This window comes from Hylaeus volcanicus, chromosome 3, assembly GCF_026283585.1.
Source record: "Hylaeus volcanicus isolate JK05 chromosome 3, UHH_iyHylVolc1.0_haploid, whole genome shotgun sequence".
NCBI classification, from domain to species: Eukaryota; Metazoa; Arthropoda; class Insecta; order Hymenoptera; family Colletidae; genus Hylaeus; species Hylaeus volcanicus.
This window is the reverse complement of record NC_071978.1, coordinates 3,842,449-3,867,294: the sequence shown is the minus strand read 5'-3', so window position 1 is coordinate 3,867,294 and position 24,846 is coordinate 3,842,449. Positions and strand designations below refer to the sequence as shown.

The window sequence follows — 24,846 nt, the reverse complement described above, 5'->3', positions numbered from 1 at the left end:
TAGTCCACGTAGCGGAAAACAAAATTCACCAATACGCGCGGTAGATTTCTTTATTTTTTATTATAAATATTTAAAAACATTCGTGTTATTCATGTCTGGACATAAATATATATATTTATATATCGTACTTGATCTATCTCAAACCGACTTAGATATACGCAATATTGTATCGAATTTGTCTTTGCGGATAATTAATTACAAGTAGTGGTAGGTACTTAATTACAACTAGATAAATCGACATATATTTTTCTTTCGATCAATTATCTGTCGTCGTGTAACTAGTCGAATTTAATCTGTTTTTGAAATATTATTGAGGCGCAAAACGTTACATTTTATGTACACAAAATCATCAATGTATTTTTACTTTTACATAAACATCCAAAGTACTGCGATTGGAGGGTAACAATTTTATAAATGCATCTGCGAGACGCTCTTCTTTTTCTTTTTTCTGAACGACAGTACTTTCGCAGCCTCGGTATACAGATATAAATCGACTGCGTTACATACATAATTTTGAAATCTTACAATTACTTTTGCTTAATTTATGATTAAGATTCTAATCTATGTTTGAATTTAATACGTTCATTGACTGTTTTAATTTCTCCGTACTTTCGTCTTCGCCGATCAATCAATTTCATTCATATAAAATAAAATACTTTACATATCAAAACGAATATCGTTATTGTTATCGTATAGTATTATTGCATGTAGGACTTCGTTTAAACCTGATTTTACTTTATGTACAAGAATAGGAAGCAAAAAAATTTGTTAATCTCTAATACTTGCCCGTTATATAATCGCTCTTTCTTTCGATTATAAATCGCGCTTATTAAACGGTTTAATCAAGATCACACTGCGAGTAATGGATAAGAAGAAAAAGGACTTCGAGCGCCCAAAATGTTATAAACATTATATTTCTTGCATGATTTATCGGAACATGCTAATCGTAAGGTTAGGTATCTTCAAATGCTGTCGGTATCTTATGATCTCATTGAACAAAACAAATAAATGTTATAAAATGTATTTTTTTAATCGATATGAAAATTCTTTGTACAATCAAGGTACTTACCTCAACTGACTCGTTACTTTTATTCTATATAAATGTATACAAAGGTGAATTTGGCAGGATCATAAAATTCGACAGATTATTCAAGATACTGACTGATCCCAACAATAGTTTTAGAACCGGTCATTTGATAAATTGTCAATTTAAGAATATCGGAAAACGTCTGTAAATTTAATGAGACAATTGAAATTGCAGAGCGCTTGAAGTATTACACGCTCATACGTGTATCGTGGTAACAATGCAGCTTGCCACGAATTCAATTCGATATATATACATGTACCAACGTTTCTACAGAAATAGATATTTCCGAATAAAATAATAAAAAGTGATAATCATAATTTAGAATTGTATTACCGAGTTCGAGGCAGCGGACATCGTATGATTCTTGACTTAAGTTATCTATACTTATTTATACTTGATTTAAATAAGGACTTTTTCCAATTTCTTAAATGTTCAATGACAACCATTTATCAGGGATTCGCTCCACCATCCTTCTTTGTTTCCTCGTTTGTGGCATTTGCTTTTTCGTCTTTCTCATTTTCTGTAAAGTATTATTGCTTCTTATGAAAACACCATTAAATGCGAAAGCATAATTTTACACAGAAAAATTAAATGTACATACCTTTTGGTTCCGATTTTATATCTTCCTCTTTTTTGAGATCGCTTTCTATGCCTTCTTGACCTTTCTCTAGACGAGGTCGTTTCCTGGAACCCTATTGGATAAGAAAGTATTGTAATTTAAATGTGAAATTATTTACCACAATTGTAGCATAATTTACTTTAGAAATAATAAATATTACCTTAAATGACCTATTATCTCTTCGTCCTCCTTCTCCTTCATCCTCACTATCGCTATATTCATTTTCATGTTGTATCCTTTTGTCTAAATCCCGTTGTGGTAATCGTTCGTCCGGATTTACTTTCTCCTCAGCCTCAGAATCTTCGATTACTGCACCATCTTCTGGTATCGGTTGAACTTGTACACCTGGTGCATGAGGCAACATTCGTAGATTTTCAAATAATCTAGTCCTATAAAAAAATTTAAACTCATAAAACAACGAAAATTAACTATATATATATTTTTGTATTCTGTTGAAACATACTTAATCTTTTCAAGATATTCAGGAGTATTTTGATTTGCCATGTTTGAGGGACTAATGTGTAATTTAAAATCAGGTCCAAAATATTCAAAATAATCATTATAAGGTAATTCATTTGCAATTTCTGATCCAAGAGCCACTGATGTTTCATATGTCCAGCATCTGGATACATTCCTGATAGTGTATCCACCACCGCCAACCATCAAAAAAGGGAGATTATATTTTTTTACAAATTCAACACATTTACCATGACCTCTTACTGTTAAGTTGAAACAACCCAACCTATCTCCTGTAAATACACTAAATTAATATACATGTTTTTTTACATAAGATTGTATCTATGTACAAAGCTGTACCTGTTAATGAATCAGCACCACACTGTAAAACAACTGCTGATGGCTGAAATGTTTCCATTACTTTTGAAATAATAGGTACAAATATTGACTCATAACTTTCATCATCCATACCATCTCTTAGAGGTATGTTCACAGCATAATATTTTCCCTGTGTAAAAGAAAAGTACATGCATATCTTATTGGATACAATAAATCTTATTTATATTGATGGTTGATTTTATACCTTCCCTGCTCCAATATCGCGAAGATCACCAGTACCAGGAAAATATTCACCATATTTATGAAAGGAAACTGTCATTACTCTATCAGTGGTATAAAATGCTTCTTCTACTCCATCACCATGGTGAACATCAATATCAATATATAAAACTCTTTGATGATATTTAAGCAGTTCTAAGATTCCTAGTACAATGTCATTAACATAACAAAACCCAGATGCCTCACTCTTTTTGGCATGATGTAAACCACCACCCCAATTTATACAAATTTCTGAAGCCTGTTTGTTAAGCTTTACAGCAGCAGCTACAGAACCACCGGCTGATAATTGACAAAATTCATATAAACCATCAAAAACAGGGCAATCCTCTCCAACATTAACTGTAGAAAAAACAAAGTATTATCTTTATAATATATATATATACTTTATAATTTTATTATGAATATAAAGTTTATTTGTATGATCTTACATCTTTGCATTTGTTTGTTATACTCTGACATATTATCAGGCCTTATGGATCTCAGGAACCTTATATATTCGTCGCTATGAAATTTTGTCATTTCATCAGCTGTAGCTTTATGAGGTCGCTGAAAACGGAATTATTTATGATTCGCTATATAATAAATAATGACGAAATGATTAATAATTCTTACATATATTTCCATTTTTCTGTAAAGACCATAATTGAGAAGTAAATTATGTGTCATCCTTATACGATGTGGCTTCATGGGATGTCCCTGTCCATAGTAGTAATTTCCAATATCACCTAAGGCATAACTTTTATTTTCATTTGTTCCATTGTATAACAAAAATTTGTAAATTAACTATGAACGGATATGTATACTACAAGCTACGGTCAACCGAGATACACTTGAGAATCTTTCGCGTAACTCATCAGAAAACAGTGTTATCTTTCGTATATATAATCGAAAATCTACCATTTTTTAAGGATTTATAACACATATAAAGCACATTTATAAATCTCAGCACATGCGTCTGTATTAGTTACAAATTTGATGTAATTTCTCAATACATTTTCATAACCTATAATTCGTTTATTTCGAGTAGAATAATTGATCTTATTTATAAGAATTATAATACCATTGAATAAAATAAACTGTAATAATACACGAGATATACAAATATCTAATTGAGAGAAAGATAATTATAATTCATAATTTTTTTGTTATAACTGCTTATTATTAGATTCTAATGATTTATCGACGATCCACGTATAATATTAAAAGTTTGTGAAGATCTAATAAATAAAACTGGAAAGAGTTGCATTGAAAAATAGTAAATAAGCGATGAAAATCATTTAATGTGCTGTAATTGCTAAAGGGTAGGTAGGTAGGTAGATAAAGCCGACGCTCTTTCTTCGTTCAGGTACGGTAACATGGAGCTACACCTGAGAATCTCTCGCCTTAACGTGGTTAAAACCGTATAAGGAGGTAGAAGCCACGCTAAAAGTAGCCAGCATTGTGAATAAAATGGAAGTACTTTACGTATTTATGAAAAGACGAAGCTTATTTGGAGGAAAATACACCGAAATACATTGATAGACACAAAATAAATTAGTCGTACGGGATACAAGCGCGGACAGCACAAACACATTTTGACAATCTCCCCGTGCGTGTATCATGTTTTCGCGGGATCACAAATTACTAAGGAATATTCTAATTTTTTTCACTCACTGTCGTAGTAGTAGCAGACGCGCTTCTTGCTGTGTGGTATCGTCGACATTTTCCACTGATTTCTTTCGACTAAATTGCAAAATATCTGATATGAATCAAACGCGAACCGCGGAGTGTCGCGGCACCCACCGACAGAACACAGCGTCACTAGATCACTCGTCTACGCAAGCGCAGTATTCCGTAGTTATGGTTGCAGATTTATCGCATAGATGCCGCTACGCCAGCAACGAACTTAATCATGAAATAAACAATGTTAAGAGTGCGTATGTTACTGCTAAAATTGAGAGATTAGAACAATGGAAACTTCAAGCAAAAAAAAAGATTGTATGCGTAGAATTAATAAATAAAGGAAAGATATACGTAATAAGTAGCAGAAATTAATTTCTACAATTAGACGACACAAAGAAATTCATATAGTTGCATGATCAGGACACCATGGCATGCATGCTTATGCGCATACTTTTATAAACAAACATTATATGTGCATGCAAGTGGATCATTGCATACAATATACATGACCAATTAAAAGTAAATGAATATTAAAACATGTAAACGTCCATACAAATATATGAATTAGAAAGTTTAAACGTGGTATATTTTATAAGAAAATATACGAGTCTCGAAATAAAATGGACGAAATTATAGAACACTCTGTAAAGGGAAATTTAAAAGATTAAAATGTTCATTATGTACATCAATATGTACAAGTAAATATATATATACATATTAAAATAAATATTAATATATACATTGAAAATATTATAATGAACGTATTATAAATTTCAATATATGTATTAAAAAGTTTAATATATATATATATATATACACACACGCAAATAGATCTTTTATTTCAAAGCATTTTACACAACGCTGCTCTACATTTGTTTACGTAAGTAAAATAATGTCGATTCAAGGTCACCCGAGGAGCGCAGTTTACACAGGTCGGTGAATTAAATCGTAAAACGTACGATGAGCTGCTAAAATTTTACAACCGCACATATAGCTCGTATTGCACTCTCACACCAAAGAACGTTACACGTACATCGCTTTTGGTCGTCCTTTTATACTAATCTGTCAGATTAGCGAAGTACACGTGTACTGTATATGTGTGCAACGATTGCAATCGTTGCCATTAAGAAAAAAAGCAAATATCAAAAGAACTATGCTGCGTCGATTTAAACGGAATTTACAAAATAAACGCTTCGATTCGCGTAAATGCAATAGCATCCATTTTGGCAGTATGATTTTTCAGCGTTTCAAATTAATTATCGATCTCTATGTATTTATGAAACCTTTGTAAATCTGACATTAGTGCTAAACGAGTACGTACAAGAAATGTATACTAAGCATCGTAAATAGGAGCTTTTTTCCCCCTCCAACGAGCATACAGAGCTTAACAACGAAATATACGCTTGCGTTTATTTCACAGGCGACTTCGATTGTAGATGTTACCCTGTATCCGTAAATTGCAAGAGAATTTGTCAAAATCTGCCTGGAGCTGGAGATGGACAGAATTTTATTCGAACAGTATATGACAAATAGAAACTCGCAGATTATAATTTTTACTAAAGAAATAACGAACCAAAAGTTGTTTACCTTTAACTCGTTATTTGAAACGTGTTTATCTAGATGAGAATTTTGTCTATCTCTGATTACAATGAATAATCATTGGCCTTGCTTGCTTTCTTTTCGTATTACACTCGATCGTTTCGAGGCTCTGGTATGCATCGTTTTAAAAATGGGTTTTTTTTACAATCTTTACCCCGCGTGTGTGGGGAGGCGTGGGGGCGGAGAATGTAAACATCCATGCAAAACATATGCGCACAGAATATACGTATAAAAAACCGATATACAAGAAATCGTGATGAACGCTTGAAGAAGAACTTCAATAATCGCGCTAAGTAAATGCAAATTCTAAAAACTAAATTCACCTAAATGGAAATGAAATGCCGGTACAGCGGCTGCTGAAAGCAACGACGAAGCAACGCCCGCGAGCGGTGGCGTTTACAAAGTCGATCGCGTGTACCATGAAGAATACTTCGATAAATATTTTTCGACCAGCACCAATCGCATTTCGCATACACACCATCGATCTAGATCTACAGTTATGAGATTTCGCGATCGTTTCGACGAAATCAACGTCCGTTACTTTTGCCGACTGACGCCATTTGGGCAAGTCGTAGAAGACGGATTCATCGTAGCCCGTACGCTGAAAGAAAAGCTTCCAACGAAAACTGATTTAATTTTGTAGCGCGGTAGACGCGAGAGTATACGTTACATTTGTTCTGTCGCGTAAAAATACAGTAAAGAGAACAATAGCAACAATTCGTGAATTCTCATCATTCACAAAGGTTGTTTTGGTAATCGTTAATTCCACAGCACGATTCAGAAATTTTCATAATTTGACCGTGTAGTAAAATTCTCGGACAATGTATCGTAAATTCGATTCTAAATATCGTTACACGTTAAGCCTCTGTTTCTTAGCGTCGTAATTAGCAAACAACATGGGAATACAACAATTGGTTTACCATCCTCACGTACCTCCGATGAGGATATCAAACCAGTCACGCATGACGTTCTTCCAGAAGGATCGCAAATTTGTCTTGAATAAAGTGTTTAAATGTATCGTTACTCTGTTTTTATATTAGATACATTAGGCTGATGTCCTTCTAGAAGGAAGGATCGTTTTAGGGTCATTTCCTTTCCACTTAAATGTGTTATTCCTAATCTATTCGTGGTAAAGTATTAAAAAAAAAAAAAAAAATATATATATATATATCAGCCTTTTCTGGGTTAAAGAAAAATAAATGGACTACCCGTAATTACTGGAATTTGATCACTCGAAAAAATATCGATCAAGTGTACGTACGTGTTACGTACACGTATGCATGTTTACAGTAACCCGCGTTAAAGATATTTTTGTTTCAACGATAATGTTGGAATCTCTAAGCGAGGAGTAAACACCTTTTAAACACCTCTATCTCATTTCTACTTGAATAGTGCGTGCTCGTGCGCGCGTATACGTACTTACAGTCGACGTATAGGGACTCTCTATCTTTATTAGAGAGCGGTCGATCTCCCGTTTCGGTTGCATTTGCTTGCGCTTTTCGCGCAATACCTCTGGTTCCCTCGTTTCGCACGATCTCGATTGTACGTGTCGTTTACAGCGAAAAGAATTTGAGGAAGGTTTGCGGAGGGATCGGAACGTGAAGAGAGGCTTGATCGACGTCTGCCAGTTTCTCCTGAAACGCTGGATCTTGATCCGCGATACAAGGATGGCCCAACGACCGCCAAAACAAGCAACGGCAATTGCGGCACAGTTGGATCATCTCTGCGTATTCTTCTCGTAGTCCGAACGATCTAAACAAACGAATTTGTCAGGGAATCGTTAAGGTTACTCCTTTTAATACATATATTTATGTATAGCAAAGATTCACGCACGCGTATTACCTTCGAGCAACGGTAAATATAGTCTTCCAGTCTTTTCCAGGATTGTTTTGTCTGGTGGTGGCTATTTGCTGAGGCGTGAAATGATACTGGGCAAGCTCGCGCCAGATTCTTTGTTCTTGAGCCAGGACGGCGAGATGTTCGCAAGCCTCCGAAGAAGCTTCGATATCACGTGGATCGCTCAGTCGAAGAAGCACCTCTCGACGGCATTCGGCAGGCAAATCAGACCATTGTGGCTGTTGTTCTTCGTCAGGCTGAGAAACGACAACAACTCGTCTCGTTATCGATCGTTCAAATGAACCGAAAGAGATAAGGAAAGAACCAATCATTTTCTACTAAGTTAAACACTAGAAAACAAATGATACGATGCCTCAGAAATCTTGTTATCAAATGTAGGTACTTTCAATGAATACATTTTCTTTGGCCTTCGAAGATGTCGAGAATTCTTAAAACAATCGACATCCTTGTATAATCATGCGTCTTTATCGAGCCTTATCAGATCATACCTGCGTTATAGTGATGGACGATGCAATTTGCAAGATTCTCTCCAGAGCTGCTTTGTGTTTTTCCCACAAGATCACGGAGCCCAAGGGTCTGCCACCCCAGCAGCATCCCGCGCTGAAAGCTCGCACTCTTTCAATCAGCCGACGAAGCCTTCCAGTTTGTTGCTGAGACAACGATACTGCGAAACACGAAAGTAAATCCGAACTCGTATCATTCCCATCGCTAGAACGAACGGATGAACAAGTGGGGGAATAATTTACCTTCCAACGCGACTTCTTCCAGCATATTGAAGAGAACTCGCTGAGCGCATCCGCTTAGTCCGCCCATTCTGTGACTGACCAGAAGGTCCAGCAGTCGCACGATATAATTGAAACGGCGGCAATCGTGAACCGCGGATAGAAAATCGAGCCTCTTCAATGCATCGCTTAAACCGTTGAAGCCGGCGATCTGCAAATGGAAAAATAATATTAGAGTTCGTTAGGATCGGAATAGCGAAACGTAAGAATAGTCTCGAGCCCTTTTCTCGTCTAAACTTTGTTTACGAGACATGTTTCCAGAAAATGTAAGAAAAAGGAAAATTCGGTTTTTCGAAGCCTCTAAAGTGGGAAGACCCCTTAACGAATAAATATCCCATCTCGTGGCTCTCCCCTTCGCGAAGCTAAGTTAAATATAAGTAGGGGTGGAACGAGTCACTCACCTCGCGCGTGCACTTCAGCGTGATGTGGCAATGCGGCTGGACGACGTTTTCTAAAATTACACGAGAAGATAGTTAGTCGAAAGATCTAAATGGCGAGCACCCCTTCCGTCTGAGACGCAAAAGACGACGCGCCGTTTCAGAGCTTTTCAGAGCGTCCCTCTGCTTCCCGCGCGTTTCTCCCATATCTTTTAGTATAGGCAATTCCTCGCTTAAAGATCGAGATTCAGGACCAGCAATTTTCTTTAATCGAGGTCTTGGTAAATTATGGTAAATCACAAATGATTCGACTCGAATCGTCGAACGCGCCATACTCACCTTTCTTTTTGTCCTTTTCCTTCTTGTCGAGGGCATCCTTGTCGGCGCTGCAAGAAACAAACGAGACGATAATGCCACCCTTGTCTATTCACGGTCTGCTTAACGATCGTAGGACACGTTGTATGCAAATTCTTTCATTGGTCCAACAGAATGTATGCGTAGGAAACTTTAACGATCAGAGTAATTGTTAGGTCGCGACTTAAACTTGGCGAACCAGGCTGGCGAACGGAATCGCTAAGCGTGAACATTGCTTCGCGCGTTAACAGCCGCGTTGCTCGTTCGCGTGTGCAAACAACAACCGTATAAGTGGGCGTACGTAGCTTTTTTCAAGACATAAAATTATATAGTGGGCCAGCAATAACAGCCCAATTACAGCACGATAACGACGGGACCGGTTTACACGATCTCAAACTATGATAGGGGTTCGATTTGTAAGCAACAACTCTACAGAGCGTATTCGGTTTTGGTGAAGATCCCTTTAAAGTTTTCTCGTGTTTATTTGAATACGCTACAAAAGAGTTTTCATTGGAATTGAGTTGATGCAATGCGCACCTGTTTTTAAAACGGAGCTATGCATCTTTTTGTACATAAATCGATTCTTCTCGTCATTCCGCGTATAAAAGAGATGCATGGTCCTCATTGTGGGATTCAACTTTTTCCTGTATCAATTCATATCTACGCTTGGACGAGAGAGCTACAGCTTGTCCCAGTTTCTAGAACCACCCTGTGTATTATCACTTATATTTCTCGTTTTCTTGTTCTGTACACCGTTAAGCATTGTCCTGCTGATGACCAAGGGGCAAACAATATTTAGAACACGACAGCAATGAAATTTAATCGAATATATAATTAACATTTCTATTGAATATACCATATTGTATAAGAAACTTCATTAGTTTTCTGGGTAACGGTATAATGCGAAAATGGATAGTAAGCTGCGCTAGGCCGAAGTGTTCGATGTCCACTGAAAAAGAAACAAATTTTTGCGACCTTGAGCGAAACCTGATTTTACATCGAAGTCTGTTTTATTCGTTTCCTTTGATCTTCTTGTGGATACGGGACGCAACTTGCGCGCCCACGTGCTTACCTCTGCGTCGAGTCACCGACATCGGAGATATGCAAAATTCTCATGTAGATCAAAGTAAGGAATAAAAAGTAACCATTTATCCGGTACACGGTGAATAACATCATTAATTTTTAACTAGATCGTCTTGTCGCGACAGTTTAAGTAGAGATCACGTATCCATTTCCAAAGGCATGGTTAACGAAGATAATGTTGTCTGCGCGACAGCTTTGTTTTAGCTGCCATAAAGTTGCGCGAAAGGTCGCTGAATACGTCAAAGGACTAAACAATGGTTAACGCAACAGGAAATCGATTGTTCCACGGTTAGAGATGACCCATTTTTCTTTTCTTCGCAAATCGAATCTCCCGATACAAAACGTTCGAATTAATTGTCGACGCGATGGCTGTAATTGTGCAACGTTTATTAAGAAACGTAGCGATGAGATCGTATTTACAGACGGATAAAGCGAGGCGAAGACGAGAATACCGAGTGCTTTGCACGCGATGCAAAACAATAAAAACGAATCGCACGTTAGCTTTGTCAACCATGATCATCGGTGAAGTTTCAAACGTGTAGGCGATAATCTATCGGCTCCTAATCATTCGACCAAAGTACAGTAAAGCATCGTCTGTCCTGATGGCCGATTTTACGAATACAGAACTTAACATCGGGGCTGATAACTATAGAAGTGTAAAGTAGGTTCTCGATGTAAATATTCACAGTCCAAAGATGATTAACTTACTTCTTACACTATGTTTCGTACGTGTTCTTTCGCACAGTAGCATCTTTGATTTTTCTAGGCAGATTATCCGAAAATCCAATTACCGAAACGAATTCGTCTCCCTATTGTACTCGACGAAGTGTTAACGTCGACGAATCGCTGGTGTACGGTCGCAGCAGAGACCTTGCACTAACGCGCTTAGGCGATGCAGGGACCGAAACCTCGCACCAATAATCCTGCGACATTATGTAACTTGTATCGGTAATACTGGTCGTGAAACGAGTCGCGTAGGTACATGAACGAGTGCGTATTTGTACACGCGGTCAGGCACACTATACACCAGTGGTGCACAACTTTTTCGCTAATGAGTAAAACGAAGTAAAATTGCATTTGAATGGAATTGGATTTGAGTGGAACTTTGTGCATCACTGCTGTACATTATGAATACTCAGACAGATGAGAATTTCGAAAAGTTCTCGGTACACAGGAGCACTGGTTTTACTCCAGACTTTCAGGCAAGCCATAGAAAGTGTCTTCTGAAGTTTCTAGGAAGCTTAAAAGCTTTCGAAGTATTTTCTATTCCAAAACTTTGAATCTTCGATAGACAACTGAGCCTGAGATGTATTCTCATGTTCAATATGCAACACATAGGAGTAAACGTATGAAGTTCTATCGCGCGCACATATCGTGGGGTATTTGATATTTTCGTGGTAAGTGTAAAATCGAAGCTTTCCATTCGAGATGCGAGGTGGTCGCCAAGAAGCACGGTATCGTCCGATCGAATTTATCAGGACTCGGTGATACAGAAGGAGATTTGCGAAATTGGTGCAAGTCAGGCTGCCTAGGTCGCGACCCACTTTCGTACCAGGACACGGACAAGTTACGCTTGTACTTGCTATAAATTCGAGAATTCGTTCAATCCCCCTCCCCCCTTCCCCAGGAACCTATTTAGTTCGATTTTTAACAACCTTATTGCATCGTAATAGAATATACACTCTTGAAAATATAGTTTATAAAAGAAGAGGGCTGACAGACGAATAGTCGCGATTGTATAAAAAGGTCGAAGATTGAGGAGACGAAGGGTATTGCAAGAACCATCGTGTTCAGTAATACACGCAACAAAGAAGTTCAAAGCTCGCTGTTCGTAATACGTATCGCGTGGATCTCGGGAGCTGCTGATCGGAGCAAAGCTGCGCGCAACGCGCTGCGATCCGGAAGCCAAGGCCGTCGGATACGTATGTATGTACACATAACTGCTACACCAGGCAAATTGTATATCGTTAAAATACGAAATTGCAGAGCTGTGTGCCTAGAAGCGGTGAAAAAATTACGTTCGACTCTAACAAAAGTATCGCGGTATCGAGCGACATCCTTAGGCGAAGATTGATGCTGGGCCTGGCACGATTCAACTTTCCAGCATTGGATATGCCGAAGGAATATTTAAAGAAGAACGTGAATCGCATATTAATAGGATTAATATTGCATAAATTATAGAAAAGAAAGTCAAAATGTACGTATAGAAAGTTACAAAATATTTTTCATTTCAATCAAATAGTTTCCTTTAATTATCTGTCTAAAGAATAGTGCAAGTATGAAAGCGTGTTGCGAGATGGAAAGTGTTTCGTGGTTGAATAATTTTGAGGAACACGTTGCAAACAAATGTTACTTTCAGGTAGAAAGTTTACGATCCGCGGTTGCAGATGTTAAACGAGTAACGAGAAACTATTTGGTCTTCTCGCGATAGTTTGTTTGGTGTGCAAACAGAAGAAGGAGAAGAAAAGGGGATCGTTCTTTCGCGAAGCGCGCGAAAGCGTGGCGACGGGTGCAGCCCCCGACAGCTCGCCTGCCTGCCTGTCTGTGGTGTATGCATTGGCACGAGGAGCTTTCACGGACTCGAGACGCGCCGGTGCTTAATTCGTCGGTGAATTCGTGCACGTATATCACATACACGTCCAATCCGATGGTATTCGCGCGTACCTGCCCACAAAAGAAAATCACGAAGCAATAATCATAAGGAGAATGCGCCCGCGCGAGAGAGTATGCGGTACGCACCGTTGATTAGAAACACGATTCGCTGTCGTGGAAAACAAGAAAGATTAAACAAAAATTGTAGACGCAATGATACCTGTAAAACCATTCGAAGGAAATTATTGTACCTAAGGCTTCCAGATCAACGTTGCAATAAAAAATGGTGAAAATTCTCATTTGCCTCGCAACGCAACAAGGAGTCAAACGTATTTTACAAGTCGCACCGTCTTGGAAAAGTACTAAGAACGCGCGAGGAGCTATTTTTGGAATAATGTTCATACTGCCATAGACGACTGACAACGTCAAACACTCTCGATTCTCTGGAAAGTTAAATAAATATTTTATTCCTGATATTTTCCACGAAGGAATATAAATAAAAGTCATTGGACGATGATGAATCGATACACTTTGAGAATCTGACGCGCAAATCATCGAGAATAATGCGTATTAAATGAAAATTGGACGTGAAACGTTAATTACTTACATCGTATAACAGTGTGTTCAATCGAGTCAGGTATAAACGAAGAGCAAGTACAAAAGTTGTCATACTAAATTCTTTGAAATCGAGTGTTTTCCGTGACGGTTCAGTCCACTCAACGGCTGAAACGGGCAAAATTCTTATCTAAATAACAAATTCGAGAAACGAATAAAACAAACAACTTTTGATCGAGCATTTGTTCAACGCAAAATATCTGTATCAGTTATTTTTGTATTAAAACTGTTGAATCGAATAAACACTACAAATGCTACACATCGTTATTATTCGAGCAAAATTGCGACTACCTCTGCTAGACGGAACGTCAAGCGAGTGGCTGTCACGACAGACAAAGCACTCGTCGGTAGCACGACTCGTGATTGTAAACAAACCGTGGACTAACTGTCATTCGATCGATGTAACAGCTGTGAAGCGGACCGAATACCCGGAAACGACTGGCCCCGCTAGCGTCGGCTGCTATTTGAAAACAAAGAGTGACGCCAGGAACGTAGAAGGAGAGCAGAGAACGCAAAAGTAGACGGTGGCACTTACCGAAGGAGGAGAGAAAGCGTTTTATTGTTTGCGCACTCAAGGATTTTCTTCTTTTCCCAGCCCTCGACGGTCTTGACCCATTCCTCGCCAGGACTGCGCCAATCTTTCGATATGAACGGCATCCTTTGCGAGGAAGACGCGAGTCGAGCGTACCCGCGCACGCAAACCGTACCTCTGGCCGAGAAATCTTGCTAAACGGACCTCACTGTTTCGCGGACGCCCAATGTTTGTTCGCGAGACGGCTCGGTCGGTTCGGTTTGCCTCGCGGCTGCGATCGACCGCGCATGGCTTTGTTTTACTGACGTCACTTTGGTATCAGCTGTGCGACCACGGATCTGAAGGACGATACAGAGAGTAGTATTATTGGCTAGGGGAACGAAGCCCAAAATACGAGGGGAAACGACTACTGGAATAGTTCTCGGCCATTTTGTGTTGGTCTTTAGTGGCGCCATCTGTTTAAAGCGCGGCGAACTCGAGATGTGGTCGCCATTCACCGCCATCTTGAAAATTATAAGCACGCGCGCGATGTTTAAGTGTTTAACGATTTAAACATCGAAAGACCTACATTTCGATATTGTTCGAGGTACGATTTTTATTTACAATAAATAGATAAGTCGTATAAGCGTGTAACGTAACAGGATTAGTCTTGAATTAAGTACAAAACAAAAAAATATGTACAATCCTTATACTATATTTACATCACTTAATTGCTTATCTATTTGAGAAACGGTATTCTCGACTGATTCTTCCATTTCATCTTCCGTTTCCGAATCAGTAGGTGGGAAATCCGAAGTAGCTAAAAATTATTCAAGAACGATGAACAATGACGCTACAGAGTTATATATATCCGCATGATCGCTATGCAATGCGATGATCGTAAAATTACCGTGTCTATCTATCTTTTCTTGTCTAGCATCGGCGAGGAACTTCTCCTGTGTGGCTATAATTTCTTCTGCATTCGCGCAAAGCGAGTACTTTTTTAACAATTCGTCGTTCAATTCTAAAAACGCATGGCCCCAAGAAAACTTTCCAAGATAAAATTTTGCCTCCTCTTGAAAACCTGTTATAATTAAAGTAGCAGCTATAGCTTCCACGCAACTCAATTGACATGGTTTGCCATAATTTATTGGATTTGCTGCAACTAAAAATGGTAAGAGACGAGGATTAGGTGTCCTCATCCTACCGAACGGGGTATCGTCCAAACGTGCCCAACTACAATCGACCACTGCACATCCATAATCTCGTATGATATCGCGATCTGTCGGACTCACGCACTGTAACAAACTTTTTTAATTTCGAGTACCTATGATAACACTATTTTATTACTACATACGCTCGGTGTACCTTTTGACCAACAGGAGTAAGAACTAAGCCCGGAAATCGAGCACCTAACCTCAATAGTTTCACTAAACCATGCCTAACAAGTTTCCTACCGGAACATTTTTTGGGATCGCAGTGTTCCAGATCCCACATAGCGACTGGAAAAGGGAGAGGCCATTCTCCTTCTTCTGAAAATTTAATAATATTAATCTCCTTTAAATATGCACACCTAAATGCATCTTCCCTAACCTGACTCTTCGTCTTCTTCCTTGTCGGACTTGTCCCTTTCTTGACGATATTTCTCTTCCTTTCCGACTACATGTCTAGGACGTCGCGTTAATATTTTCTTTTTGTTTTTCTTCCCACGAGATGACATTTACGAAATTTTAAAATGTTTCTTGATATAGTTTTTTCGCGTAAACGTACGCGCACATAGAGCAGTGCAACTGCCTCTCTAATTCGAAGGCTGCATCAGCTACATGTCAATACAATTAGTTTAAACTCTGTTGATAACTGATGTATGTACAAATCTACATATATACGTGTCATGTACGCGATATGCTTATATAGTTTCGTCTCTGATTCGAGCGTATTTATTTCCGTTGTATTATTCCATAGTATGCAGGGCATTGGTACATAAATACTTTATACTTTCGTATAAGTGTTGCGAATACGAACGACAGTTTTAGCCTTAACATTCCCAACTACAGTTTTTAGTTAAAAATGTAATGTTTGTATATCTGTGTCAACAAAATTGCACTTGTTCGACTTATATGTATATCTATCCGATGATACAAGTTTCTCTGTACAAACAGTGAATACGAAACGTCATTTAGAGCTAGAAATGTTAAATCAAACTTCTATCGGGTAGAATATAGAAGGATTAAGAATACAATGTTAATGAAAAATGTTCGTCTTATATTTTGTAATAGTGCCGCTGCATTAAACGGCCCTGAAGTACTCATAGTGTGGGTAACAAGTGGCTGTTCTGTTCTCAATCGCTTCGCGGAACACAAATCGTTCAGAGAACGATGCTGCTTTAACATGCATTTTAAAGCACTTTGACTCGGATAGGAATGTATTATTTGCTTTCATTTTTCTCTTAAATCGAAGGTAGGTCTACATTTATTCGATTTTATATATTAATGTTCTCGTTTCCTAAGTACGAATCGTCAAATTTATAATTTCGCAATCGTGTATAAAAACAATAACTGGTTAATGCGTATTTGTATACACACATGTCTTCAGTTCTTATTGTTTTAATGATCTTATCTCATTCGCGCTGCTTAAAGGAGATGGACCCAGGTATTTCATCAAGGAAGATAGATTATGTAGTATTTTAGAATATTTTCATTCATACGTGCTACAATATTTAAACGTGAATTAAAGGCAGAATTCACAATTTTAATTATTATGTCAAATTTGCATAATAAGTCTGTAATACAGAAATTTTTATCAATATATAGAAGCTAACATAAATTTTGTAAAAATATGTTGATGTGTAAAAATTAATTAATCGCAATAGATTTATTTAATCCTTTGAATGTTATTAGTTTTACCAGTTTTTTTAATAATTATTGTTTCTACTGTAATAGAAAACATAGGTAAAGACACGTTTATAAAAGTAACGGGCTGGATACGCGGAATTTGGGAAATGAGGCGACGAAATGGTCCAGTTCAACAGTGGGTTGATTCTATACCATCGCCCATAAAATCAAATATGTCGCTAGCAGATGAACACCATGAAGTATTGACTGAAATAGTTGATACTCCATTGATGCCGACAGAGCCTAAAGACATACCACATTATTTGGGAACAAAACTCCCAACTATGACTGTCTCAGCACCTATTAATGTTCCTACTACATCAGCAATTAATACAACTAATACATCCGGCCTACCTAGGTATTGTATATGAATTTCTGCTGGCATGTATTTTAAATTTTATACCATAATTATATTGCTATGTTTACTTCCAGCTCATTACCTCATAGACTTGTACGTGATCCAAGTCTGCAGTCTGATAGTAGTCACTGTAGTAGCGTGGAAAGCTTGTTAGAATTGAGAAAGGCTGATCCAGAAGCAATATTACTTGGTCTTGGATTTGGTGGTTGTCCAAACAGCCCTCAAGACAATGGTTCTCTTTCGCGTATACCAAAAAGATTTTTGCAGCCTTCAAAGTTAAAAGGCATAGCTATTAATGATTTTATGAAACACCAACAAGAAACAACTGAATCTATTGACTCGGTATCCTTAGGATATAGAGGATTAACTGGTAAGTTTTATATAACAAATTTACGAACATTACAAGCGAATTTGTAATGAAATATAGAATAATGAAGAAACAGCATGTTAGAAGTCGTTAAATTTAATGACAAATAGCTACAACAAAATTTTAGATCAACTATCTTAAATCGGTAGTAACATTGTTACGTAAATGATAATTTTATAGGAAGCGATGGCACATTATCCGTATCTAAACTTTTTCCACATCGCAGACATTCTGGACCAATTAAGTTTGTAAGTCTTACGACAGTTAGGACTTTTCCAATAAAAATTGTTTTTGTTGCATATATAAATAACTAATATTTTTATTTATAAAATTTAATTTTAAAATTAAAAATATACTATTTTAATTACAAAGTATTTATGTTGATTATTTGTCTGCTATAATTAAAAATTTATGCTCTACAATTTTTGTTAATTTTGAGTTTTATTATAAATACTGAAAAAATGTAATCTGCATGAAACACTGATTATATTATTATGAAGACAGTATGCTTGTAATTATGTTTGTTCATAAAGCTAAAAGTGGCATAAATAATACATTTATTACATTCTCAAAATGTATACACACAAATGTGACATTGTTCTATATAATTTGCATACTGTACATGATTTGTTAATTATTACTACTTACTAGTTGTTTTTATGTTGTTATAGTTATTAATGATGTTAGTAGTATGTAATGTACAGCAACATTTATTTATTATGGTCAACGAAATAATTTTGCATATTATTTGAAAGGTTCACCATACGTAGCACCATCAGAAATTGTTCAAAAAATTATGCAACGTTTACGAGAACATGAAAGTCATGAAATTGATCCATATGCAATGTATAATTCTTATGAGCAATATAGTCCACTGCAACACAGTGGCACACTTTCTGTACTATCCCCTGATAATAGACAATTTTTAGAACGTCCACGTTCGAAAAGTCCTGATATGCGTAATAAACGTATGATCATTGGTAAGAATCGATTGCATTTTTTTAAAAGAATTTTCTAACTACATATAGCAGGTCTTTGTACGGCAATCTAAACGTTTCAGGACAAAAGTCCTTTGCATTTGGACACGACGGTGACTTAATTGAAATTAATCCTTCCGATATAAAAGAATCAACGGAATATAACGAAAACAATGATTCAAATGTCATAGAAAGTTCTAAAAGTCAGGAAACAAACGACATTTTGCCAAAGAAATTATTGTTCGACGATAGCACAGAATTTTCTGATACCGAGATTAATTTTCCACTGGAAACATGTAAAGAGAATTCCAATAAACAAAATACATGTTTAGATGAAAATATTCATCTTAAAGCAGAAAATTCTGTCAATACAAATTCACAAAATTTACCCGATATTCGAAGAGCTAGCGATGGGTCTTGTGATGTGAAAGTTGGGGTGAATTTATCGATAGCGCAAGGACGAAGACACAGCGATAGTTTTGTTCAAACTAATGGCAGTGAATCCATTTTATCACAGAGAAGGAAAACCTTCAAGCGACAAACTAGAATATCTGATATGGATACGATAAGTTATTATAATTCGAAAACATCTATACCTGATATAACGCAATGTAAAGATAGCTTGCACAAAAAAGTAGAAATCGGCGAACACAGTACAAGTATTCGAGTTAATTCTCTCGAAAAAATCGCTGAAAACGTGGCATTAAATACTGAAGATGAAAGTTATGGTGCAAAATGTTCAAATACATTTTCTGAAAAAACGGACGATAGTTTAGTTAAAGAGAAACAGAATAACGATAAATGTTACATCGAGAAAAATCAATCTGTGGAACAACCGTGTGAGGACGAAGGGGAAAGTACGAGTTCTTGTTGTTGTCGTCCTGGTACTACGAAATATTGGAACAAAGTGGACAAAATTATTAAAAAAAATAAAAATCTAGAAAACATGGTAGTAAAAAACAGACGAGAAATGGCAGAAATTCGAGAAATGCTAAGCAACGTACTGTCCGTACGATTGGAGCCTGGTTTTTAATATAGATGAATAAAACTAAATAAAAAAAAAAAGGATTATTCACAAGTAAGTGAATGATTAATGATTGGTTCATGACATTGTAAAACATGGTATTAGAACGTAAAATTGTTTGAACTTATTTCACTATCTATTTCAAAAACTGAATATTTATTTCACATACATTAATAGACAGTGCTCTATAATGCATGTATAAGCACTATACACATAGTCAAACTGGCATACGGAATTATCTCAGGAAGTAATAAGTACCATAAAAACTAACAATGCCAATGTTTTATATGTGAAAGAAACATCTTTATTCATAACAGCTACATTTTTTTTTATGCTTTCAGTTATAAATAAAGATGTAAATATTTTGTTTCATATTAAATATTAATGCAATACCAATGTTCAATATGTGGTTAAACTTACAAATACCATGCACGCGGTCGTGTCTGTATATGTATATATATATATATATTTCCACACGTAATTACGATATTTCGTTATGTTTGAAAATTATTGCTATTGTGTTATTACACTTGTTAATTTTAGTAGATATTTTTTATTTGCTTAATGTTGAAAGTTTCATCGAAATATTATATTTACCTCTGAATAGTTTTATTGTTGTTTAATCGTACAAATATGAAATAGATCGTAAACGCGAGTGAAACATTGTTTGTTATTTTGCTTCTTATACTTGATATATTGTTAGAAACAATGGAACATACATTCCTGTAGTGAACGAAAGAAATTCGGAGAATCTAGTCCCGTAATTTCGCACAGCAATAATGTGTTAATAATATTATTGTTTATTACGTTGTTTCACTTATAATTGAATATAACAGAAACATTCCAAGTTAATGGAATAATGATAATTACTGAACATTGGTACCTACATGCAATATAACTAACTTGTCATACTTCATACTATCGTTCGCCGAGGCATTTGTAAAATCTTCAATATATATCGACTGTGACTACGACGTAAAACATAGTTGAAGCAACATTTACAGCTTCCTTCATATTTAAGAACATTTTTTTGTAAATACTTAGCGAATGATTATATTGATAGCGAAAACATCAATGCTATGAAGTTGTGTTTGGGATTTGTGTGAACATTGAGTCTATTTCTAATGATACACGTTAGACAAGTAATAAACTGCTAACATCGACTTACAAGGATACGAGTATCGCTACGCCTATGAACTGTATGAAATGAAAACGCATATTTTTGTATAGTATATTTTGTTTTACGTAGTATTATTTGGCTTCTATATGCTCCAAATTAAAAGAAGCAAAAAGAAAATTTGAATCGACTGAAAATTCAATATTAAAAGAACACAGTTACTAAATATATTCGAAAATCTAAACGAGGTAATAGAAGAAAAAAAGCGAAGAAAAACAGTTGTATAGGTAGCGATCGCTGTACATTGTCAAATCTGCCTTGCCAAAAAGGAAAACTTTGAAACATTCCTAATCGTAATGTTTTATACTTTTCCTCTTTTTGATGTTTGTACTATTTTGTATTTTTGTGCTTTCAAAAACACATTTTGAAAGTGTGTAGTTATTTTTAGAACTTGTTTGCATAATCGATATATCGAGAGAAATATTAACTGTAATCTACAGTTTATACACAGTTGTAACTTTACAAGCTCATTAATCGTTTTTATTACTCAAATATGTATGTATGTACTTTTGTTACTAAAAGTAATCCAATTATTTTTAATATGAACTGAGTACAGTTTTATTTGAGCTTCTTGCTAACATCAACTATATTTCAGTGCATACATTTTATAATTGAATTAAATACAACTATAAAAGTTGTATTCGATTATTATTAATCAAAATATTTCAAGTACAAATTTCAACATTTCGAAAAGTTATCTGAAAGTTTTGGAGAACTCGCGGAATTATTCTTCGCAATACTTTTTAAATATATGATTTAATGTTTAAACTTATAATGAAAATTATATTCCTTATATGCCTACATTCCAATAAGTTTGATGTACATAGATTATACAAACAGGGTAGGAGCTTTGTAGATGATACAATGAAATGTACAAATACAGGAATACTGAATAAATATTTAACACAATTAATTTTTACTCTTTCTTTTTTCATGTATGCGAACCATAATTTTTATCTATAAAACTAGGTCCGACATGACACACCACTGAACATGATTCATGACAGTACAATTCAATTTCTTATTCACAATTGTTGATATAAACATAAATTTAGTATATACGTTTTTTATGCTCATGAAAAATAGTCCAAAAATGAAATAAAAAATTATAAACATGATTTTCCAGGGGATTCACAGGATGGTAGGAACACAAGACAAACGGTAACTGACATGGTGTTTTTTTTCTATATCTAATATTTTGCATTTCGGTGACTAAACGTAATGCAGGATTTAATTAATTAATGTGTTTTCGTCATAGGGTATAATTATTTAAAGTACAATAAACAGCCAAGTGAATTTCGAGATCGAGACTGAGTCCAAATTTTTGTATCGCGTAACAATTATCCGAATGGAAGATAGAAAGAAAAAAGACAATATTTAAAAAATAATGTTGCAGTCAAATTAAAAAGTTCGTACTTTCATCCGAACTATAAAATATAAAGTGCGAGTGGATATTGTGTACTTTTAAAGAACTGAATAACGGCGCTTTAAGGTAGCTTTATTGTTAATTGAAACACGCATACGCATTTGACAGAACTATCAATTACACGTAAAGCTACCCTTTTGCAACTTTGAACTGAGATCCATGGTCCACTCAATCTTATTTTTAAACACGAATCTGCTAGAATATCAATTTGTAAACTGCATCCATTTGTTTGCGTAATATGCCTGTGTAGTGTTATTGTGTACATGTGGATGTAGATGTATTCTTTCTTAGCATACCTTAAAATGTATATAAACAAATAAAATCAACCGTGATTTTATATTTAGTCTTCTTTGTCCTCCCTGAAAAAGAGAACAATTTGTTATGATTTTCATACATGTATTATACAAAGAAATGCTAAGAGACACATACTTTACAACTTCTTGTTGTTGTTGATCAAGATGAAGTTCAACAATTGTCTCTGTTCTACTTTGCACTTTAAAAGTGACTTGTGCTGCCAAGTATTTATCTTTGTTATTCACGGACCATCCAGAATACTGTAAAAAAAAAAGTATTACAAACGCATAGGGATACAAAGACTAACTTATACAATAGATATATTAGAGCTTACTGTTGATGTGCTTTTGTACAGTGTTTTTCCATCTTCTTTAAAGGGTAAAAATTTTTGAAGTAATGCTTTCCCATCTATCCTCCACAATGTTGGGTCTGTACTTGTACCAATGTCAGCTTTAGCAACAACAAATGCTCCAGACTATATTGCCAATGTAAATAACATAATCTTGTTATTATTTAGGCAGATAAATAAAGATATAAAAATAATAGGTCTTGATGTACAACTCACAGTAAAATCTTTTGGTGTTTCTCCAGATGATTCATTAAAGCTATTATCATCTGAATCCTCTTCATCTTCATCTTCTTTCTCATCTTCCTCTTTTTTTGACCGTCTTTTCCTTTTGGGTTTCTTTCCTGTGTCAGAATCAGATTCTTCGTCTTCTTCTTCATCTTCCTCTTCATCCTCTTCCTCTTCTTCGTCTTCCTCCTCTTCAGAATGTTGTCGTTTTTTAGCAACTTCTCTCTGTGGCCTCTTCTTAGCACCACCCTAAGTAACATTTGCATAAAATTGCAATAACTAATGCTTACTAAACACTAGTAATTGAGAATGTATAAAAATTGGAAAGTTCCGATTTTTATCAGTTACGAGTAAAATACTAGACTAATTACAATGACACTTTCAACAAATAACGTTAAATTGGACATTATTCGACAAATCGTAAAAATATATTAAAGACTGTAAAGCGTGTACGCGTTTAAAAAAGATTGACGGTTAGCAATTGAACTGTTTTGAAGAATTTATTAGCTGGCGCCACCGACTGACCGGCCGGCAACGATGACTCGCGACAGCGGTAATGCTATCTCCAGGAATAACTGTTTTTCTTGTAAAAATAATACGATCCACCGACGGACTCTTTATCCGCGTTATGAACCATCGAATGCTTATTTCTTTTTTTACAGCAAAACGGAATATTCATAAGATACATTTAGTAGCGATAACACTTTCGAAGACATACTATATATCAGGTAGCGTGCTTGACACGACTTCGACGGCGCTCCGCACAACCAATTCGTGTTTTCTCGTTATCTGTTCGAGTAGACCGATTAAAAACGATTTATACCTAAGAATAACGAAACGCGTATAATTAGGAGAGAGTCGAGAACGTCTTGGACGATAACGGTGATCCTTTATCCAAAACCGTTAAAATCCCTCACTTCAATTTCAATGGAAACGAATAAATGGAGCAACGACTCCGATTGACAGATTTTTAGTAGCAAATAATTGGGTATAAATGTTTTCGTGCGCGATGGAATCTGTATGAGAACCGTAGCCGGAAAATGGGAAATTACGGACAGAATGAAAACATTGGGAAAAATGTTTGAAGTAACAGTAAAACAGGCGAAAATGTTAGTAGCGTGGGCTTACTTCGACCCCGGCCTCAGGAGTCCACTCTTCTTCGGAGGCTCCTTCCATTTCTTCTGGATCGTCTGCAGAGTATTCGTCCTCGTCGGACACGTCCTTGGTCTTCTTCATGTTGCTTTTTCGCGAAATGTTTGCAAACTTTCCCGAGGGACTCACCGAACAAGAAAAAAACTCACGCGACCACGTACAAATCGACCAACTACGTGCGCGACTACCGCAAACAATATGGCGGTATATGGCGGTGGGAATCACCTTTCGCGCATATCCTCCTGCGCAGCCTGGAAGCGACGCGTGCCTCGCGACTTCCCGTGCTCTCGAACGAGCGCGAAATGTACGTTTTTCAAATTTACACGTTTACATGTTTATACAGGGTGTCCCAAAAATGTTGTAACACCTTGAAAGATGTGGTTCGGGAGGTGAT

General features: G+C 36.2%; 5 protein-coding genes across 7 annotated transcripts; 1 reads left to right on the top strand and 4 right to left on the bottom strand.

Annotated features, from left to right (window-relative positions):
• Window positions 1–32: 32 nt before the first annotated feature.
• On the bottom strand, window positions 33–4,608 carry LOC128874340 (histone deacetylase HDAC1). The gene is made up of 9 exons (XM_054118995.1): window positions 4,434–4,608; window positions 3,393–3,505; window positions 3,209–3,326; window positions 2,746–3,119; window positions 2,523–2,670; window positions 2,170–2,455; window positions 1,867–2,095; window positions 1,689–1,779; window positions 33–1,607 (listed from the first exon to the last, which is right to left on the bottom strand). The coding sequence occupies exons 1-9, from the start codon at window positions 4,480–4,482 to the stop codon at window positions 1,537–1,539; spliced, it is 1,479 nt and encodes a 492-aa protein (XP_053974970.1). The 5' UTR covers window positions 4,483–4,608; the 3' UTR covers window positions 33–1,536.
• Window positions 4,609–5,087: 479 nt separating this feature from the next.
• LOC128874341 (F-box only protein 32) lies at window positions 5,088–14,664 on the bottom strand. Its single transcript, XM_054118996.1, has 7 exons — window positions 14,237–14,664; window positions 9,397–9,443; window positions 9,082–9,131; window positions 8,645–8,831; window positions 8,387–8,562; window positions 7,884–8,134; window positions 5,088–7,793 (listed from the first exon to the last, which is right to left on the bottom strand). Exons 1-7 carry the CDS (start codon window positions 14,356–14,358, stop codon window positions 7,595–7,597), a joined length of 1,032 nt encoding a protein of 343 aa, XP_053974971.1. The 5' UTR covers window positions 14,359–14,664; the 3' UTR covers window positions 5,088–7,594.
• Window positions 14,665–14,808: 144 nt separating this feature from the next.
• LOC128874342 (18S rRNA aminocarboxypropyltransferase) lies at window positions 14,809–16,075 on the bottom strand. 2 transcript variants are annotated; one of them, XM_054118998.1, is made up of 4 exons: window positions 15,806–16,075; window positions 15,581–15,744; window positions 15,123–15,510; window positions 14,809–15,032 (listed from the first exon to the last, which is right to left on the bottom strand). In XM_054118998.1, the coding sequence occupies exons 1-4, from the start codon at window positions 15,930–15,932 to the stop codon at window positions 14,920–14,922; spliced, it is 792 nt and encodes a 263-aa protein (XP_053974973.1). In that variant the 5' UTR covers window positions 15,933–16,075; the 3' UTR covers window positions 14,809–14,919. The 2 variants fall into 2 exon arrangements, with proteins under 2 accessions (XP_053974973.1, XP_053974974.1); XM_054118999.1 differs by having other exon boundaries at window positions 15,581–15,741.
• An 83-nt stretch (window positions 16,076–16,158) lies between these two features.
• LOC128874338 (uncharacterized) lies at window positions 16,159–19,870 on the top strand. Of its 2 annotated transcripts, XM_054118993.1 has the most exons (7): window positions 16,159–16,281; window positions 16,489–16,669; window positions 16,849–16,861; window positions 17,152–17,461; window positions 17,536–17,831; window positions 18,584–18,808; window positions 18,889–19,870. In XM_054118993.1, exons 3-7 carry the CDS (start codon window positions 16,852–16,854, stop codon window positions 19,836–19,838), a joined length of 1,791 nt encoding a protein of 596 aa, XP_053974968.1. In that variant the 5' UTR covers window positions 16,159–16,281; window positions 16,489–16,669; window positions 16,849–16,851; the 3' UTR covers window positions 19,839–19,870. The 2 variants fall into 2 exon arrangements, with proteins under 2 accessions (XP_053974968.1, XP_053974969.1); XM_054118994.1 differs by lacking the exons at window positions 16,159–16,281; window positions 16,849–16,861 and having other exon boundaries at window positions 16,458–16,669.
• Window positions 19,871–21,892: 2,022 nt separating this feature from the next.
• Window positions 21,893–24,669, bottom strand: LOC128874343 (nucleolin-like). The gene is made up of 5 exons (XM_054119000.1): window positions 24,429–24,669; window positions 23,292–23,549; window positions 23,061–23,201; window positions 22,862–22,986; window positions 21,893–22,791 (listed from the first exon to the last, which is right to left on the bottom strand). The coding sequence occupies exons 1-5, from the start codon at window positions 24,534–24,536 to the stop codon at window positions 22,773–22,775; spliced, it is 651 nt and encodes a 216-aa protein (XP_053974975.1). The 5' UTR covers window positions 24,537–24,669; the 3' UTR covers window positions 21,893–22,772.
• Window positions 24,670–24,846: the final 177 nt, after the last annotated feature.